The 19,888-nt window shown below is 49.9% G+C and overlaps 1 protein-coding gene across 4 annotated transcripts; it reads right to left on the reverse strand.

The window, feature by feature from the left end:
• Positions 1-32: 32 nt before the first annotated feature.
• Positions 33-15,678, reverse strand: P2rx5 (purinergic receptor P2X 5). Of its 4 annotated transcripts, none has more exons than XM_013363785.4 (13): positions 15,258-15,678; positions 12,213-12,363; positions 11,494-11,565; positions 11,169-11,244; positions 10,984-11,080; positions 10,626-10,706; positions 10,187-10,319; positions 9,543-9,676; positions 8,943-9,036; positions 8,757-8,822; positions 6,621-6,703; positions 5,683-5,964; positions 33-4,257 (listed from the first exon to the last, which is right to left on the reverse strand). In XM_013363785.4, the coding sequence occupies exons 1-13, from the start codon at positions 15,392-15,394 to the stop codon at positions 4,188-4,190; spliced, it is 1,476 nt and encodes a 491-aa protein (XP_013219239.2). In that variant the 5' UTR covers positions 15,395-15,678; the 3' UTR covers positions 33-4,187. The 4 variants fall into 4 exon arrangements, with proteins under 4 accessions (XP_013219239.2, XP_077898799.1, XP_077898800.1 ...); XM_078042673.1 differs by lacking the exon at positions 12,213-12,363 and adding an exon at positions 12,364-12,528 and having other exon boundaries at positions 15,258-15,390; XM_078042674.1 differs by lacking the exon at positions 12,213-12,363 and adding an exon at positions 12,364-12,571 and having other exon boundaries at positions 15,258-15,390.
• Positions 15,679-19,888: the final 4,210 nt, after the last annotated feature.

The raw sequence follows: 19,888 nt of genomic DNA on the forward strand, positions 1-19,888 counted from the left end.
GAAGATATGAAGGGAAAAAGAATCAGGACATGTTTAAAATTGATACTTTTTATTGTTTGAGAACCAAATAAAAGTGTCAAAAATACATATATTGGGCAGGTCCCAGAAGGTGCTTACCACCTTGCCCCCTTTAACTCTGTCCAGCCTAAAGGGAAACAGCTGGCAGTACAGAATAGTCTTTCGGAGAAAAAGCGTTCTTGGATGCAGTGAAGAGTTTCCTCTGAGGAAACTCATATCGCTTGGGAGGTAGTGGATTGGAAATGGGTGGAGCCCTTTTCCATAGACTCAAGATGTCATTCCAAGTAGGGTGATTTTAAGAACTCTACAGGGCATAGTAGTCGATCCCTGAGGTGCTCAGAGATACCTAGAAAAAGTAACATTCTCCCTTTACAACTGATTCCCCCACTGAGAACAGAAGAACTGATGAGGGTGGGTGGGGGTAAAAAGGCAACCATGACTGTTCAGTGTTAATGACCCCCAGCATCAAGAATGGAGGAATTTCGACCTTTTGTGGCTGATTCCCATGATGTCACTATTAATAGCACCCAGTGTGTAACTAGTATGGCGCTCCCAAAGGCTTGGGATGATAATAATTGTTAGGAAAATAGTTGATGAGCAAGTTTAAGCTAGGACCTAGAATATCAGAATAGGAAGGAGCTCTCTTGGACCAGAGATATAGCTCAGTGGTAGAGTGTGTGCTTAGCAGGTACAAGGGCACTGGGTTCCAACGCCAAAAAAAAAAAAAAGAAAGAAGGTCTTAGAGCTTGAACTCTCATTTTTCCAATGAGGCAACCAGTGCCTAGAGAGAAAGGGATTTTCTCAAAAGTTTGGAAGGAGCTCAACTTCCTACTTCATTTCTCTCCATTTAAAAGCACATTTCTGTAAGATTAATGAGCCGCCAACTCTTACACCAAGATTATGCAGAATGTGGCAAGCCAGAGTCTGCAAAAAGCAAGGCAAATCTAGCAGGAATGTACAGTGATGTCCAGAAGCTGTAATGGGCTCCCTGGTCTTTCTGAGTATGGGCCCCCTGACATGTAGCCATTGAGGCCGCCTGGACAGCTTTGCTGGCCTCTAAGAAACAATTAGGTTGAATTAGTCCTTTTAAGGCAATAAAGTGTAATGGGGCAATCCTTAGAGGTAAAGAAAACCAATTTGGGCTGGGGATGTAGCTCAGTGGTAGAAGACTCACCTAGAGTTCAAATAGGTCCTGGGTTTGGTCTCCAGTACCACCAAAGAAAAAAATCTGCCGGGCGTGATGGCGGCTCGTTTGTCATCCCAGCAGCTTGGGAGGCTGAGGCAGGAAGATCAAGTTCCAGCCTCAGGAATTTAGCAAGGCCCTAAGCAACCTTGTTTCTAAATAAAATACAAAAGAAGGGCTGGGGATGTGGCTCAGTGGTTAAGTGCTCCTGGGCTCAATCCCTGGTGCCTCCTACCCTCCAAAAAATTAAGGCCAACAACAGGAAAGCCTCACAAAACGCTGTGCAGCTGCACTGCCTTCACGCATATCCTCAGTTGGCTTCTTCCTACGTATGTGGTTCCGCTTCCTTCCTCACCCAGTCAGCCGCTCCTAACCTTTCAGGTCTCAAATAATATGTCAAAATTCCTTGGAGAAACTTTCTGACTACTACTGGTTAAAAACCCTCCAAGCACTCTGAGTCTGTGACTATAGGTGTGACCCCTTGGCTAAGGTGGTCCAGCTCCCACCAGCCAGGAAGGACACGATGGCAGGGACCCTATACATTGAACACAACTGTATCTCCATCATTTACTCCAACACCTTACACATAATAAGGACCCTGTAAATATTTACTGACTGAATGACTGTAGGCAGGCATTTATACTCCAATATAAAATAGTATCATTGTCCTCAGGTTATTTGACTATGACAACACCATTTCAAAATCAGGTTAAAAGGAACCAGATCTATCGCTAAGCAGCCACAAGTCCTGCCCCTCTTACCTCCTCCCAACCATAAAAGTAACATGCTAGATTATAAAACCCAAGGGTTTGCTTTAGTGAGGAAGTAAAACACTTAAATAGATCACCTAAATTTTCCACTTTCTATTCAGAGTGCCGGTTCACTCATTGACAGGTCCCCAGACAACCCAAGGTGAGGGAGCTGCTTGCTTTATAAGGAGTCCTGTTCTGGGCACCATGCTCCACCGCCCCAGTGGCAGTAACCTCCTACTGGATGCCTTGAGACTATTTGTCCCCAAAGGCTCCTGTGGAAGGAGGCTTGCTGCCCCCTTGTGTACAAAGACCATATCCCCTTCCAAAGAGGATGTTCCCTGGTATGCTTCCTGGATGCTATCGGGTTCACCCAGCCATTCCTCTGATGCCATGGGATAGGGAAAAGAGCTAGCCAGCCCCCAAGCCAAATATTTAAGCACATTTCATGTCCATCTCTGACACAGGAGCATCTGCCTTACAGGAAAAGATCATTTCCTGAGTTAGTGCATAAGTAACCATGTGAACATGGATTCTTAGCAGAATAAGGAAGTCTTCTGGAATTGGTAATTGCCACCAGAGAATGTGTGAAAAGAACTTTTTACTACTCCTTTTTGTTTGGGGGGTGGTGGTGCATACTGGGGATTGAACCCAGGAGTGCTCTACTACTGAGTCACATTCCCAGCCCTTTAGACTTTTGAGACATGGTCTTGCTGAGCTTACCTAAAAGCCCTTGCAGTTGGCTTCTCCCCTTAAGGGCCAGCTGCCTCCCAACTGGTCCAGTCCTTTCCTTTAAATTATATCCCATGGAGTAAGACCAAGTGTCCCCCTGGATGTTATCCAAAGGCTTTTTCCTTTGGATAAAAGGAGAAAGCCTTTGGATAACATCAATCTCTACAGGGACTTGTGAGTAGAGGCCTCCCTGCCTTCCCAGGCTGATCTCAAACTTCCGATCCTCTTGCCTCAGTCTCCCGAATCACTAGAATTATAGGCATGTTTGAATCATAGAAATATTACCTAGTCAAGATATTTTAATTCAAACAAATTGAGCATAATGCTGCTTTCAGGCTGTAGGTGTGAGTGGGAGAGGTATCCTGGTCTCAGGAGGTATGTCTAGAAACTAGCTCCTTCCAGCCAAGCTGGCCTTCTCTCCCCTCACAATCAGGGTTTCTCAGGCAATAATAATATGCTTGCAAATCACCTAAGGGGAAATATGGGTTCTGAATTGGTAGGACAAGGGAGGGGGCTGAGACTCTGCATTTCTAACAGGCCCCCTAGTGATGCTGGTCCACAGACCCCACTTTGGGGGTGGGGAAGTGAGGGCCTCCCTAACAACTTGACACCTGCTAAAAGATAATCCTTTACCTGGTTAGCACTTAAGGAGGGGAAGCTAGCAGGGACATCCAGCCCCACACAACAGCAAGAGCCAAATCACACAGGCAAAAGCATCTCACATCTGGGCAGGTCACTATTCTTGGGGAGGTGTGAGTGGGAGACATGGTCTTGCTGAGCTTACCTAAAAGAATGGAGTAGAGTTCTCCCCGCCTTCTCTTTCCCATCTTACCTTAAAGCCCTTGCAATTGGCTTCTCCCTTTATGGGCCAGCGGCCTTCCAACTGGTCCAGTCCTTTCCTATTGCCTCTTTGGCCACCTTTAAATTTTATCCTATGGGTAAGACCAAGTGTTCCCCTGGATGTTATCTAAAGGCTTTCTCTGAGCAATTGTCATTCTCTACAGGGATTTGTGAACTTATCAGCTAGAGGCGGGAAGGCAGCCAGAGTAGCTGGGCAGTAATGTCTCTGTTGGCTTGAAGGTCATTATATGTGTGTCTACCCCATTTCTGAAGACCAGGTCAGTATCTCATTTAAGCATCTCTTATATAGGGCCAAGCACACAGCATGCATCAATAAGTATTTACTGCATGCATGGATGGATGAATATGAATGTCCAGTCAGGTTCTCAGGAAAAATTAAAATAATCTAGTATCACTCAGGCTCCTGGCCTGCCCTGTTCCCTGGGCGCCTGCCCCAGGGCCTCCTCTTCTGGATCTGAGCCAGTCAGGCTGCCAAGACTCCCCTCCATACAACATAAGGCTTGTAGCAGGATCTCAGTCAGGGGAGATGGCTGTTCCTGGAAGCCCCTATCCCTTGCAGACACATGCACATCTCTTCTCAGTTCAGAGCTGTGGGTGGTTCTGGCCCCAACATCCTCAAGACTCCTCTAGGCCACCAGCTCTAGCTATGTCTCCACTGTCTGCAGGTTCTGCAGCTGCTCAGCATTCACCTCTACATTCTTCAGAAGGCCAGACCTGTGGGCAAGAGGGTGGGAAAGGGGCATACAGAAGGCAGAGAAGACTGTCAGGAACTCTGTGGATGGGTCACCTCCCTAAAGGCAGCCACATGCAGCAGCCTCCACCTTCCACTGACAGCACTGCAGGCAGTCAGAGCATGTGGAGAAAGGAGAAATCTGTCCAGGTTCCTGGCTGCACCCCAAACACATGGGGATGCTCAAGCTGAGTCCTCAGGAACCGCCAAGCACTGAGAAGCAGCATCTGTGGTGGCAGCCGGAGCGTAGGCCCATGAGCATGGAGCCTCCCACAGCAACAGGCAGGCTGGGCCAAGACAAGCAAGGCGGCCACTCTCTCCCCCTGCAGGGTAAGGCATTTAGGCAGGCGCCCAGGAAGTGATGGTCAGCTCAGGGAGCACATAAAGGGCTGCTGGGCTCAGACCTACCCCACCCAGGTCCTTAGACTCTATGCCACTGACCCCACTGCTGCAGACCCTAGCCTCCACCTTTCTCTCCTCACTCTGCTCCATCCCAGACTATTTCTCTGGCTCTTTTCCAGACAAGCCTAAGCTCCCATTTGTAAGCTGCCAAATCCTGAGTCTGCAAGGAAAGAAAGCTGGGATTGGAGGAAAGGCCATCCCAAGACTGGGAACATCCCAGCCTGACCAAGTAGGAGAGGGCTCTGGGTCCAACCCCTACTGAGAGGAAAAAAGAAAAAGAAAATAAGGCCCAAGACACCACAGGGCATAATCAGAGCACGCCTAAACTCAGGTCACCTGACTCAGACTAGAGCTCCAGCCCCACAATCTGCAGAAGAAAAAGCAGGCTGACCAGGACTTCCAGGCAGTGCCCAGGGGAAGGGCAGCTCCAGAATGTCTACATAGAAGAGGGACACAGGGGAATGATCTGATGGGAGATGGGGGGATGAGGGTCTTTATAGACAAGGTAACCCACTAGAGAACTAGATCCTAGAGATACAAGATCCCAGAGCTGCCGAGATTCAAATTCCAGCTCTGCCACTTATTAGTTGTGGAACTTGAAGAAATTATTTAACCTTTTTTGTGCCTCAGTTTCCTCATTAACAAAGTAAGGCATATCAGTGTCCACCTCATTAAGATGCTTAAATGAATTAACATATACAAATGGCCCAGGGCAGCACAAGGAAGGGAAAGGCGCTGGGTGAATAGGGGTACTCTTGCTGCTTTAATGCTAGGGCAGCAGAGCAAGATGTTTGGTTTGCACGTGGATCCAGGGGGATTGGGGCGCTAATGGAGGCTCATGGGGGCCTACAGAACCACCAGCAACCCCTCTCTCCCAAGTCCAGCTGGGAGGGACCTTGCGAGTCCTGGACATCCTGCCGGGTGTCCAGGCCAACCTGGAGCGCGTGTCCTAGCGGCCCCCCTCTGCAAGACTCATCTTCAGCCGGCTCTGCCCAGCAGCGCCTCACCTGGCTAGCTCGGGGAAATGCGAGCACACACTGCCATTTCCCTTCCAGTGGCTACGGTTGGGCAGCACCTGGGGCTGCTCCTCCAGCAGCTCCTCCTCCGGCTGCCCTGGCTGCGCCACCTCGGCCTCGGTCTCCAGCGCACTGCCCTCTCGACCCTGCCCTGTACGCGCCTCCCCAGACATAGGCGGAGAGGGCCAAGAAAGGCAGCTGCCCTCGTTCCTCCAGCAGCACGGTCTGCGGCCAGGTCGGGCTCCTCGCTGCTGGGCTGGGTTCAAGCTGCGGCTGGAGTTCAATCGAGGCAAACCACACCACTCAGGCAGATCCTGCGCCCGCCGTCCTGGATGTGCGGGGCGGAGGGAGCTCCGAGGTGCCCGTCCCAGTTCCTCATTCTGATCCCAGCCTCTCCAGAAAGCCTTTCCCAAGACAAGGGCTATCCCTTCTTACCTGCAGCCTCCACCCCCATCACGATTCCCCCTCACACTGGCTTCTGCAAACACACGCACACACATACACACACACAAACACACTCACACACAAGCCAGTGGTCTAAGAGAACTGGAAAGAAGCCCCTGCAGATTTCCTTACCACCCAGATTCCCAGCCCACTAGAACCTTCAAGCCCCCCAAATCCCAAAATACTAGTGATATGTAAACCAACTCTCATCTTTGCAGATAGAAAAACCATCTGAGACTCGTCCAAAATCATAGGAAGAGGCTGTAAACCTGCCCACCCTGCCAGTAGCCTGGGAAGGCCTCTTCTTTCCCTGGGCTGCTCTGAAGCAGAATCCAGTTCTATGGAGCAGGTATATTTGAAAGACCCCACATTCCCCATGCCTTTTGGCCCCTGCCTCCACACCCCAAACCCAGTAGCCAACCAGGCAAAGGCTCTAAGTCAGTGGGGCCCATGGGGCCCACTGGCAGAAAGGCAGCCTAACTGACCTCACTTCCTCGTACTTCTTGTCGCGGTAAAACTCCCTCTTCTTGATGATGTAGATGAGCACCAGGTCACAGAAAAAAGCCCCCTGCAAAACAGTTGCAGGCCTAACTCAGAACTCTTAACTTGATTCTGCAACAATCTGCAAGGGGTCCTCATGTCCCCCTTTAACACACAAGGAAACTGTCTAGGGCCGCAGAGTTGGACCATGGTAGACGCAAAGTTAGACTGGAGCTCTGCCACCAGATCCCACAGACTAGGAACCCCCCCCCATACTACCCTGACCCATTCTGTCAATATACATTTGCTGAGCACCCACCACAAGCTGGGACCACACAGGGGTACAGGGAGAATGTGGACCAGAGGGATCTTCCAGGGACTCTCCCTCTGCTAGGAGACAAGCAAATAAATTATGACACAGTGATGTGTCTTCTAATGAATGGGGAGAGGCACAGGAGTAGACAGAAGATAGGGCTTCACTCAGGCTAGATGGGGTGGACTAAGCCTTGGGGCTAAATAGGAGTTTATACAAAGCCTGGGAAGGGCATTCCAGAGGGAGGAGAAAGCTTGTCATGCCTGGGAAATGCCATATGGCCTGTGGGGGAAGGGTGATGCACTTCCGCACAGGTGGATGGGAACCAGCCTGTGTGAGAATGTTCTTGAGGCATTCATCCTAATCCTTGAGGTAGAGGGGAGACTGTCAGAATTGCAACATTTTAGAAAGTCAGCATGAGATTGATTGGAGAAGGTTTATATCTAACAAAGACATGACAGCAGTGTTCAGGGTAAGAGAAGCTGCCTGACCTAACCCATCTGAACCCAACTGACCCATAAACACAACTTCAGACCCCAGCAAGTTGTGTGTAATGTCCATCTGCACCACTAAAGGGTGATGCAACCCACAGCCCAGGATTGGGCGTGAGGTTCCTAAGCACCAAGACCAGTATGGCTTGATGGATAGTTGAGCCTGGTCCTCTGACTCTGGACACTGCATAACTGTCTTTCCCAGATGCCAAAAATGTCATTTATCAGTTCCTTAATCCTCCTTCCTTCTTCAACCTCCACCACCACCTTTTCTCTGCATCATTATCTTCATTTCTCAAGTAGGTCTCTCAGATGTCTGTATTTTATCCAAAATGTAAGAAGATTGCATATATGTATACATATCTGGAACTCCCTAGCAACAATGTTTCCAGTTAGAAGGAATCCACTTGGAGCCCTCTGGTATCAATCACCTCTTAGATGCATGGCCTTTTTGAGTTCTGAGTTCTGTTACAAGGCACAATTTTCCTGATTTTAAGAAAAAGTCAACCCAAGATCCTGACTGAATCTGCCAATGAGGCTGTTTGGGATTGTCATGCAGAGGAATGAGGGAAGAGGCAGCTGGAAACCTTGGAAAGGAACTTGCTGGCATGGGCAGCCACCCACCAACTCCCATATCCTTAACAACCCTTCCAGAAGTACAAAGGGCATTACAGGCACTCAGAGGCAACTTGCCCAGCCCTCCAGTCACAACATCCTCTCCTATGAGCCTCTCTGGGCTGACTTAAGAGCCACCTAGAGGAAGGATTATAGGGCCATCTCCCTAGCCTTCATCTCCTTGGCCCACTGATTCTCAGCCAGGAGACATTTCTGAACATCACAACTTCAGAGAAGGTGCCGTTGACATCTGGTGAGTAGAGACCAGGGATGCTCCCAAACATTCTACAATGCATAAGATAGCTCCCAAAATGTCAATAGTGCGGAGGTTGAGAAACCCCGTTCATAGGGTAATCCTGCCCCCTTTAAGCAGAAGTGGAGATGGAGACTAGAAGTTCGGGGGCTGACCCAGGATTCCAGAGACCCCAGCCCACACCATGGCTAGGGGATGACCTAATTCCACCCCCAGCCCACCTCAAAGCTCCAGAGCTACAGGCAGATGCCTCTTTGGCTCTAAAAAGAGAAATTCCAGCTGTCACTTCCATCTGGGGGCAGCTGGCATGGTGTGAAATCCCAAAGAGCCCTCTTTACCCATGTAGGTTCTGATCTCACCAAGTCTCCTGCTTTCTGGGGAATTGGGGCACACTCCTCCTGAGCAGTCAGTTACCTCACTCTCCCTGCTCAGAGAATAGAAAGTGGGGAGGGAGGAGGAAGGTACTCACAGCACCCATAAGTGCCACCCCAGAGCCCACGTTGATGATTGTGGGGATGATGCTGAACTTTCCTGCCTGAAAGACAAGAGACAAGACAGGTAAGTAAGGCTGGATGGACGGTCAGATCCCAAGGGGATCTCCAACCTCCCACACCCCACCCTACCCAACCACTGAATGGGAGGACCACCCACACACCTTGCCATTAACTATCACATCAAAGCGGATCCCATAGGCTTTTATCAGGGTTCGGAACTCCGCCCCGGCAGAGTCTCGGTAATATCTGGCAAACCTAGGGGAGACAAAGCCCAGGGGAAGCCCCAGCCTGCCTGTGCCTTCCCTCTTTAGCAGCACAGCATGGACCATGGTTGCTCTGGGGATTTATCAGCACCCCCAGGAGACTGACTCTCAGCAGACCTAGAAGAGGGCTGCAGACCCTCTCACTGAGCCAAGTATAAAAGATGCTTCCAGGCCTTTGAAATCTAAGCCAGGCATTACCCCAAGGGCCAAGGCTTTCCCACTACACTCTAGGTTAACCCCTGGGCCAACAAAATATGGATGAACTTGATCCAGCAAAGAAGTTGAGCCTTATCAGTATTATGGCAAGAAAAGACACCCTTCTCACCAGACAGATACGCTCACAGGATGCTCCCCACCACTCTGCTGGGATCCTCTCCTTGGCCATCTCTCCTTGCATCTATTACTCTGACACCCATCCTAGGGGTAGCACAGTGCTGGCACCCAGGGTCGGATGTGAAATGTGGTCAGGGTCACAAGGTGGCACAAGGTGACAGTTACCTGAAGTTGTACCCAGAGGAGACAGACTTTACATGGTTGTTGTCCAGGCGGCTAAAATAATAGCGAGGGTTGCACTCGGAGGCAGCTTTGTCAAGATCACAGTCCCATTCAATATTAATTGCTATCACACCACCCTTGAGACAAGAGACAAGGCTCAATACCCAGAGCCTTCTGGAGAGGGACAGAAGTCACATACAGAGAGCTGGACAAAACAGATAAAGGGCTCAGGCTAGAGGTCAGCCCTGGGGACAGCCCTCCAGGGAGGTTCTATCCCCACCTCTGGAACAGAATGGCTGAGAATGTCACATTGCTCTAGCTACAGTATGGACTCTCTTTACTCTTCAGGAGAGAAAGGAGCTAACCACCCAGAGAGAGCAGTTTTTTTAGACAGGCACTTTACACATGGCCAGGATGTCCCTTTCGCCCGAAGCCCCAGGGGCTGAGAACTATGCCACAGGGGCAAGTCTGCCCCTCAATGAGCACCAGACTCTGGGCCCAAGCCGGGCACAGATAATTCTGAAAACAGTGAGCTCATGGAGGCAGGTGACTTTGCAGGGTCATTCCCGACCTATAGGTCCCCCTCCACACCTGCTTCATGTGGTCCCAGGCCCCTAGAGAAGGCTCCCTGATCATGTACCACCCACCTTCATGGCGATGTCCTGGAAGTCACTCCCCGCCCAGCGGATCACAGACCCCAGTCGGAAGATGGGGCAGTAAAGATTCTTGGGGCTAAAGCGACAGGATTTCAGGTAATTCGTGTCCTCCTGCACATTGGCCCTGGGTGGAAGTAGTGAAATAAGGATGAGCGAGACTCACTGTTCCTGGGCCTGACCCACGAGTCAGTGGGCTCTTGCCTGAACTGACCACTCCCCAGCTCCTACCCCACTCCTGTCGAGAACAGAGCCCACACCCACAACAGGCATACGGGAGCCCCAACATCACCCTGAAGTTCATTCACATGCAGATACTGTGTGCACAAAGGCCCATGCACAGCCACGGGGAGGGCCAACCAAGGCCCTCAGGGGGCTTGAGTTAAGGCCCCATCCCATGAGCACCCCCTGCCCATGGCCAAGCCCCACATACTTGGAGAAGTTGAATTTGGGGAAACGAATGAAGTTCTTTATGTAAATGGTGAAGTCTTCAGCTTCCTTCAGGAGTGGTTCCCTGAAAACAGTCCAGGACCGACTGAGCAGAAGGCCCTGCCATGGCCCCTCCACGCCTCCCCAGGCCTGTGACAGGGCTGAGACCTGTTCCCTGGGTCCCCTGGAGACTTTGCCAAAGACAGTTAATTTGCTCAGTTGGGATGGTCCTCAGGCTTCTCTGGGATGTCCTGACATCTCCCTCAGAACGAGAATCTCAGAGGGGACGTGTCTCCATCCAAGCTGGACCCACAGCATGGGACCCGGCAACTCCTCAAGGGACAGAGGCTGGAGCCACTCACATTGGCATGGACTGTGTCTCCACTGGGCACCAGGCGAAGATCTCACAGGTGCCACTGGTTGAGTTCCCCACACGCAGACAGCGGCCAGTTTTCACTCCTGCAGGGTGGGACAGGGACGAAGCCAGGAGCCTCCCAGCTCCAGGTCCCCCTCACCCCCACCTCCCCTGACCATGCCAAGCCCTCACCATTTCCAGCTATAACAGTCTCCCCAGCATGGCAGTCATGGTCCTGAGAACACAAACCATCAGGGACACCTTCATACTGCCAAAAGAGAAAGGCGCTGCATAAGGATGGCCTCATTGGGGCCACCAGGGGTTAGAAGAGGTCTTCTTCCCTGGCCTGGGCCCACACACCCTCTGAGAATCTGTTTCTCCCCCAAACTATGCAGACACTGTTCACCAGTGCATACAGCCCACAAGGATCCTCAGAGCACACAGAAGCCCCTACTTCAGGAGAGGGGTCCACCCCATCACAATCCCACCCCTCCCTACTCCCCACACCAAATCAAACCTCAGCACAGGTGCCCTGCCGTTGGTTGGTAGTCACAATCAGGTTGGTGATCACAACGAAGACATTGTCTCCCTGGGGAGCCAGAGAGGCATTGAGGAACCTTCTCCTACCCTCTTAGGAGGACCCTCCTTCCCAGGGCTTCCTGGCAATGTGAGGCCTCTGCATGGGTGTTGGAGGAAATAGGGCCACAAAACTGGTGGATTTGATCCATCATCTCACTGACCCTACAGTTCCTGAGAAGATGTTCTTTTAGAGGTCCTTCCCAGGCCCACAAATCCCAAGTGCCCTGCCCATGAATCCCTATTCTAAACTCAGCTACTGGGGTCCAAGCCCAGACCTCAGAGGAGCAGAGGCAGTAATGGGGTTGCCCTGGCCCTAGGGCACGACAATTGTGAATAGACTGAGGAGCTGTTCCCAGGGCAGTAGCATGTAAAACAGGAGTTCTCTGTGCTGGGCCACCTGACTCACAATGACCTGAAGGTTTTCTGGGCCCCCTTTGGTCTTAACAGACTCAGAGTTCACTGGGAAGAGAGCAGTCACACAAGGCACAGAAAACGAAGGCAGGGGATTGGCATGGGAAAAGGATCTGGACAGGGTCTCCAGCTGGGTGAAGGAGACAATGGATGGAGTTCCTGGGGCAAACCAGCAGCTCCCCATGTGACACACCCCCAACCAGGGCTTGCCTGCTTGGGGCCCCAGTGATAAGCAGGGCTTCAGACCTGGGGTGGAATGACATAATCAGCAACATCCCAGAGCCGCTCCCCAAGCTCAGAGGTGTTGGTATAGGCCACGCCCTTGACTTTGGTGACAACAGCGCTCTGCAGGGAGGTGTCAACATCTTGGTAACTCTTCTTCACCACAAACACCCACCTGTGGGAAGGGGAACAGCAGGAGGGTGTCAGCCACATCACTGCCTTCAGGGATGTTTGCCCAAGTCCAGGCTGGAGTGGGCATCACAGCAACTCCTAGGGCTCCACCTGTTCCAGCAGCTCCTGGGTAGGGCTCACAGCTCCCATGGTTGCCTAAAACTCAGTCCTGCAAGCAGCAGAGGTGACAAGCAACCCCAGAGGAAGGAATTCTAAAGAGGCAAAAACCACTGCTCTCAGGTGCTGAGGCCCCAGAGCAAGGCAAGCCTGGGCTGAAACCTGCTGAGCCTCATACAGGCTGTGACTCCAGGCAAGGCGACTCACTCTGGGAGCACTGGTTTCCCAAGGTAACACAGGGATAATAATGCCCCCCCCGTCAGGGATAACAGAGAAGGTTAAATGAGATAGTGCATAACCTGAAACTAATCTAGGAAATAAGAGCACAAAATCCTGTATTCTTTGAACCAGAAACATAAGCAGAAAAAAAAATAGATAAGTAAGGCTTCATCAAAATTGAAAACTTTTGCTGGGCACAGTGGCACATGCCTACAATCCCAGCAACCTGGGAGACTGAGACAGAAGGTCACAAGTTCAAAGCCAGTCTTAGCAACCTAGAGAGACCCTAAGCAACTTAGTCCCTGTCTCAAAATAAAAAATAAAATGGACTGGGAATGTGGCTCAGTGGTTAAGCACCCTTAAATTCAATCCCTGGTACCAAATTTAAAAAATTAAAAACTTTTGCACTTCAAAGGACATTATCAAGAAAGTGAAAAGACAACCCACAGAATGGGGAGAAGATGTTTGTAAGTCATATACCTGGTAAAGGACTAGTATTTAGAATATATAAATAACTCTTACAATTCAGCAATTAAAAAGACAACCCAATTTAAAAATGTGTTTAAAAACATTTTGAACATAAAAATGTTTAAAAACATTTGATTAGACATCACCCTCAAAAAAGATAAATTAGGAAAAGATAAATAAAAACCATAATATGAGATTCCACTTCACACTAAAAATAATAATTTTAAAAAACTAAAAAAAAAACAAAAAACACTTGTTGGTGAGAATGTAGAGAAATAAGAACCTTCAATATGTTACTGGTGGGAATGTAAAATGATGTAGCCACTGTAGGAAGTTCCTCAAGAGGTTAAAAAGGGAGTTACAATGACTGTGGAACTTCACTCCTAAGTATGTACCCAAGAGAACCCAAAACACATAGTCTATAAAAAAAAACTGTGCAAGAATATAATTAGCAGCATTATTCTTATCAGCCAAGGAGTGGAAACAATCCAAATATCATTAACTGGTGAATGGATAAGCAAAATGTGGCTCATCCATATAAACACAAATGAGATAGAACATATAAATTGCTGAGCACAGTGTCTGGCACAGAAGAAGAACCCAATGAATAGAACTCATCACTTGTTGCTGTTGCTGATAGAGACAGTTCAGGTTGACTCCTCTTGGTAAAGTTGGGGCAGTTGAGGTTGAGGGAGCAGGAAGCTGCTACCGCTTACATGCAGTAAGTGGTGGGTCCCAGGGTCCCAGTGAAGGTTCTCAGCGTGGCAGATGCCAATGTACATGCATTCATCTCACCTCTGAGACAGAGCTAGGGTGCCCTGGATTCTAGGCTCCCATGTCTCTAAGGAATTCTGAGAGGTCTATGACCCCCCTGAGCCAACCAATCATTTTAGTAAGGACACCCTTGGCCTAGCTCGGACAGCAACATGAAGCAAATACTCAAAACACATTTTCATTCATTCACTCATTCATTTCACACCTGTTCCCTAGTGAGGTGATGCCAGGCCCTACTACCCTCATGGCATCCCCAGACTGGCAGGGAGTCAGAAATAGATACTGAACAACTGTTCCCCTAAATTAGCTGATAATCATACCATGAGAATGCCAGGAAGGAAAGGAGAGGGAGTAATTCAAGAACCCAGGTCTGGAGAATGAGTGAGTACTAACTAAGGAGGAAAAGCATGCCTGGCTAAGGAACAGCATGTACAACAGCCCTGAGGTGGAAGGCATCCAGGTGCCTTGGGGATGAAGTTCAGGAAAAGCTGAGTGCTTGACCTCTAGGACTGAGTAGGGCAAGGCCAAGGCTGTAGCCCCCGAGGAGGAAATGGGAAAAACTGCACAGCATTTACTGAATGAGTTCGAGAAGGTACATCCCAGTTATCCATGACTGCTCTCTCTCTCCACCTGTTCCCTCCTGTCAGTCAGAGGTGAAGACTCTGAACAGTGCCTGATGAGCAACCCTGAAGAACTGACCCCTGAGCTTGTGGCCCCAGCTCCTGCTGAGTAGGATGGGGGGTGGGGGAAGGGGACAGATGAACTTGGGGATAGAGATCTCTGGGCAGGACCCCCAGCTGGATACCAGAGAGGCTAGGTGAGGTGAGCTGACAGGAAGGGAGTTCCCGGACATGCCAGGCTGATGAGTTGCCCCAGACCAGAGTAAAACACTGACGCTCAGTGATTAAAAATAACTTGTCTGATGCTCGCGCCAGCTGTCAGGCCAGGGCCCAGGGAGGCCTCTGGGAAGAAAGCCACAGCCCAGCCCCCCCGCATCCCTGCCCCCTTCCCGTGGCCCTAAGACTGGGGGCTGCAGCACTAGGGAAAGGAGCTGTCTGTGGACAGTCTCATAAACCCAGGGACCCAGAAGCCCCAGCCCACGTCTCCTCACTTCCAGAGCAGGCAGGGGAGTAGAGGGCTACCTTTTACCCACAAGAGCCCAAGGTCGGCCTCTCCGCAGGCAGGGAGCACAGGGAAAGCCACGTGCACACGTGCAAATTCCAGGACCCTGGAGAAGACCCTGGCTACTGTTCTCCATCCTCCCTTCTGAGTCCTGTCCCCGCCCCTCCCCCAGCTTCCCGAAAGCGTCTAGGAACTCACACGACCAGGTACAGCAGGATGGAGAGCTGCAGCAGTCTGTAGAGCAATCCCACCTTCTTGTTCTTGGCGATCACATACTTTTCGGTCTTGTAGTCGAACAGCGACAGGCAGAGCCCCTTCCAGCCCGCCTGCCCCATGCCGCCGGCTCACCGGGGATTCCAGAGCGCCCAGCCCCACGTGTGCCGCATGGGAGCTGCCGCCGCCCGCTGCTGGTAGGTCGGCGGTGCGCTCTGCGTCCGCGCTGCCGCAGCCCGAGGACGCGCAGCTCCAACCCGCATGGTCAAGCGTGTGCTTGGGCTGCGGGGCGTAGAGCGCGAGGTGCGCCGTTGGGTACCTGCCAGGTTCGGAAAGCCCCGGCGTTGAGCTGGGCTGCGGCCAGCCTAGAACCTCCGAATGCGACCTTGCAACTGCCTGACACCACCGGCCGTCCTCCCCAGCCACTGGTCTGGGAGGGCCCTCAAGAGTTCACAGTACTGCCCTGTGATGCTGGCGGCTGGGCAGGAGTGAGAAGAGATGAAAATAGGAACGCGTATTTTTTTTTTAATTTTTTTTTGGAAATGGGGATTGAACCCAGGGGTGCTCTATCACTGAGTTAGACCTCCAGCTCTTTCTTAAATTTTATTTTTTTAATATTTATTTTTTCATTGTAGTTGGACACAATGCCTTTACCTTTTATTTATTTACTCCTCTGGCCCATCTGCCCCTCACCTTTTGGGTCTCCCACCTACATTCTGTCACTGCAAGATAACAGAACAAAGGACAGGAACATCGACAGAAATGCGGGAAAGCTGAAAGATAGACCTTAGCTATAAAAGAGGGAAGATCTCCCCCTTCCACGGATTCCACCTCTTGGGTCCCCTTCTTCCTCCGGGAGAAGTCTTTTCTGCTGTCCTTTAATAATAATAATTAAATAATTTAATAATAATTTGCCTCAGCGTGCTTCTCTGGTGTTATACTTCAGCATTGAGGAAGCAAGAACTGTCACCAGTAAACAGCGTTAACATGACCACAGCTCCTCTCCTTATCACTAGCCTCTTCCCCTAAATTAGAAGCTCCCTTCCTGGAACTGGAAGGTCTTGGGAGTAGGAAGGAACTCTAAAGCTCACAGGGTGTGATCCTCCCAAAAAGGTGTGATCTTCTCAAAAGACCCGGGGGGAGAAGTTCTCCAATTTTAGCACGCATGGAACCCTTTAGAGAAGAAAAAGGCAAATTCCTGGGTCCTGCCCTTAAATTTTTTCATTCACTAAGTCTAGGATGAGACCTGCAGATCCTTGTCTTGCTCCCAGTTGTTATTTGGTAGGCATGGATCTTTAATTCCTTTCATCAATTTTAACACAAATGCCATTTCTTCAAAAATGTTTATTTTTATGATCATACACCAAATACACCAAAAGTAGTCCTTGCCCTCACCCCCAAACCCCTCCCCCTTGTACTGGGAAATTGAACCCAGGAATGCTTTACCATTGCCTTATATCCCCAGTCCTTTTTACTTTTTGAGATAGCCTAAATTGCGCAGGCTGGCCTCAAAGGCCTCAAACTTGCAATCCTCTTTCCTCAGTCTCCCAAGTAGCCTGGATTATAGGTGTAGGCCACCACACTTGGCCCCAATCACTTTCTACCCCATTACCCCATCTTTTAAAAAAAATATTTATTTTTTTAGTTGGACACAATATCTTTATTTTTATATGATGTTGAGGATCGAACCCAGGACCTCCCATGTGCTAGGTGAGCGCTCTACCGCTGAGCCACAACCCCAGCTCCCCCGCCCCCGCCTATTATTACCCTATCTTATTCCCATAAAACACTTGTCATTATCAGAGATGATCTCATTAACTTATTGACTGTGCCCGCCCCCCCAGATGAGAAGCTCCAGTAGGGAAGTGACCTTGCCTTTGGACATCTGTGTATCCCATGCTCACTTCTGTGCCTGCCACATTATCGTTCTGTACATATTTGTTGAATGAGTGAACAAACTCAGCCATTTTTTTTTTTAATAGAGAGGGCTTTTGGAACTGCCACCCTGTCCCAGTCATGACAGGGAAAGCTGCCAGCCTCTCCCTCAGCCCTCCCCCATGTGGCTCTCCAACCCTGGGGGGGGGGGAAGCAGCTTCCATGCAGTTACATCACTCCTATGAACCTGAGGACACTGCTGCAGGATAAGGCAAAGAGGAAGATAGACCTTCCAAGCTGGCAGGAGTCCCCTGAGTTGCATCTGGCCTAGAGAAGCACTCCAGAGGCTGGTACTAGGGATTGAACCCAGAAGCACTTTACCACTGAGCCGCATCCTCAGCTCTTTTTATTTTTTTATTTTGAAACAGGATCTGGATAAGTTGCCGAGGCTGGCCTCAAACTTTCAATTCTCCTGAGTCACTGGGATTACAGGCATTCACCACCACTCAGGGCTCTTGGGAAGCACTCCAGAGGCTGGAAAGCACCCTACAGGACCACTCTTGTACAAGTGGCACAGAGAATGGCACTTCATTGAGTCTCTCCACTCCCCAAAGGGAGCTGCAGGTTTTGTGACCAGAGCTGGTTTGTTCTGTGGAGGGATCTCCAGAGACCAGAGGGGTAACTGAGGCTCTGAGGGCACTGAGCCCCAGTCCAAGAACCTCTTCTGTTCTTGGTTGCTCAAACCTTTACTGAGCTCATACTGTGTGCTGCTGGAGAGGCTGGAATGCCAGATACTAACCTCTTAGCCTGTCACAGCTGCCACTCTGGCTTTGGAGAAAGGGCTGTGCTCTTACTTGTCCTCCAGGTAGTTGGACCTCCCTGAACTCCCACACTAACCTGCAACTTCTCACAAAGCTTTAGAGATTGCATGAATGGCATCCAAGGAGAACGAGCTGCCTCCTTGTGGGGTCCCTGACAACACAGCTGGTTAGACTATGTCCAAGATTCCCTGGTGAGTCACAACATTGATTTGCTAGGTTACAACTAGAATTTTTAAAAATTAGAGCATGTTTAAGAAATGAGGATAGGCATTGTTTAGTAAAGTTTTTGTTTCAAGACTGTCTGTCTGTGACATTATGAAATGGAATATATTTCTGTAGGTGTGAAAAATATGTACAAGCTATGCCCAGAGTATCTGCATTTTATCTTCACGTGGCTGGAGCTAACTCACCATCCCCACAAGCTCAGGCTTAACACCCAATATACCTAAAAAGAGAGTAGAGGAGAAGAGGGTTTTTTTTTTTTTTTTGCTTTTTATTGAGACAAGATCTTGCTGTTAACCCAAACTGCCCTTGAACTCCTGAGCTCCAGCAATCCCCCTGTCTCAGTCTCCAGAGCACCTGGGGAAACAAGCCCGTGACACCCCTTTGCTTTTTACATTTGCATCATTAAAACTCTTGAGTCAAGGACATTTCCAAAATCAAGATGAATTCTCCCTGAGAGAGAAAATTGGCTGCTACTTTTGAGTGCATTTTCCTTGATTCTGCCTAGCCCCATGTCAAGTCTTAGAGCCTCATAGTGCCCGATGGACATGACCTTCACCACTATTACCACAGTGAACACTTCTTAGTGCTCACTGCTTGCAGAGCTCTGCTCTAAATGCCTTACATGGAGGGACCTATTTAATTCTCATGACCACTTCTGTGGTTGGTACTGTCATTACCCTGACCTATCCTAAGAGGTCAGATGTGCCCACAATCCACACCCTTAGTGAGCATCTGTGCCAGAACTGGATCCAGGAAATCTGGCTCCATAGTCCAAGCAATCGCCTCCATTGTTACCATGAGCATGATGCTTTATAGCTTCCACATCGCCTCTCTACACTCGCTCTGTGAGACAGCCAGAGGTCACGGCAAAGCCACTTTACACTTGCTGAAACAAGGCCCAGGGGTCTCCTGGCCATTCACTGGGGCTTTCAGCATGTCCTCTAGGAACTATGGCTTCTTCTGGAGGACACAGAGTGTGTAGTGCATGCATCCACCCTATCGCTGTGAGGGAGGCCTCTGCTAGGGCCAGGATCCTGCACACCCCATCTTCCTACCCTGTCACATAGTGCTCCTTGGAAGGAAATGACTCAATTCTTTGAGAAGAGAAGGTCAGTCAAGAAAATGGGCACCTTCTGCAGTGGCTCCCACTGACACAAGGGCCAGGAGCACTATCCTGGAAAGCCAGGAGCTAAATTCAAGCCTATAAACTTCACTGTAGGGACAGGAGACAGGGGTGCATTGTCAGTCATCAAAGTAATCAGAGCCCTGTCCCTGCCTCATCACCCCTTCACGTCACCTCCCTCCCCAGAACACACACCCTGCCTTACTAGGATGAGTGCTGTCACCTGAAGTAAAGGAAGGGATTAGCAGTGAGCAAACCATTCTCATCTTGTTCATGAGCCTTTGACTAGTGGGGTGATTTAAGGTATATGTGATGCAAAATAATTGCAAAATGGATTTCTAAAGGGCCTTTCTATATCATCTCACTTGCTCCTAAGACTTGCTGACACTTTTAATCTATGATTCTGTGTGGTTTGGACCTACTCCTGGGACCATCTTGCTCTGCTCAACCTCTAGTAAAAACCACAGTGGTGCCAAGGCCTTGTCCCACCCCAAGGTCTTGGACGGATGTTCAGATGTTTCTTCTGCCTAGTAAACTCTATTTTCCACCTCAAAGGACAGGGAAGGCCTGGA

This window comes from Ictidomys tridecemlineatus, chromosome 3 (genome assembly GCF_052094955.1).
Source record: "Ictidomys tridecemlineatus isolate mIctTri1 chromosome 3, mIctTri1.hap1, whole genome shotgun sequence".
Classification (NCBI taxonomy): Eukaryota; Metazoa; Chordata; class Mammalia; order Rodentia; family Sciuridae; genus Ictidomys; species Ictidomys tridecemlineatus.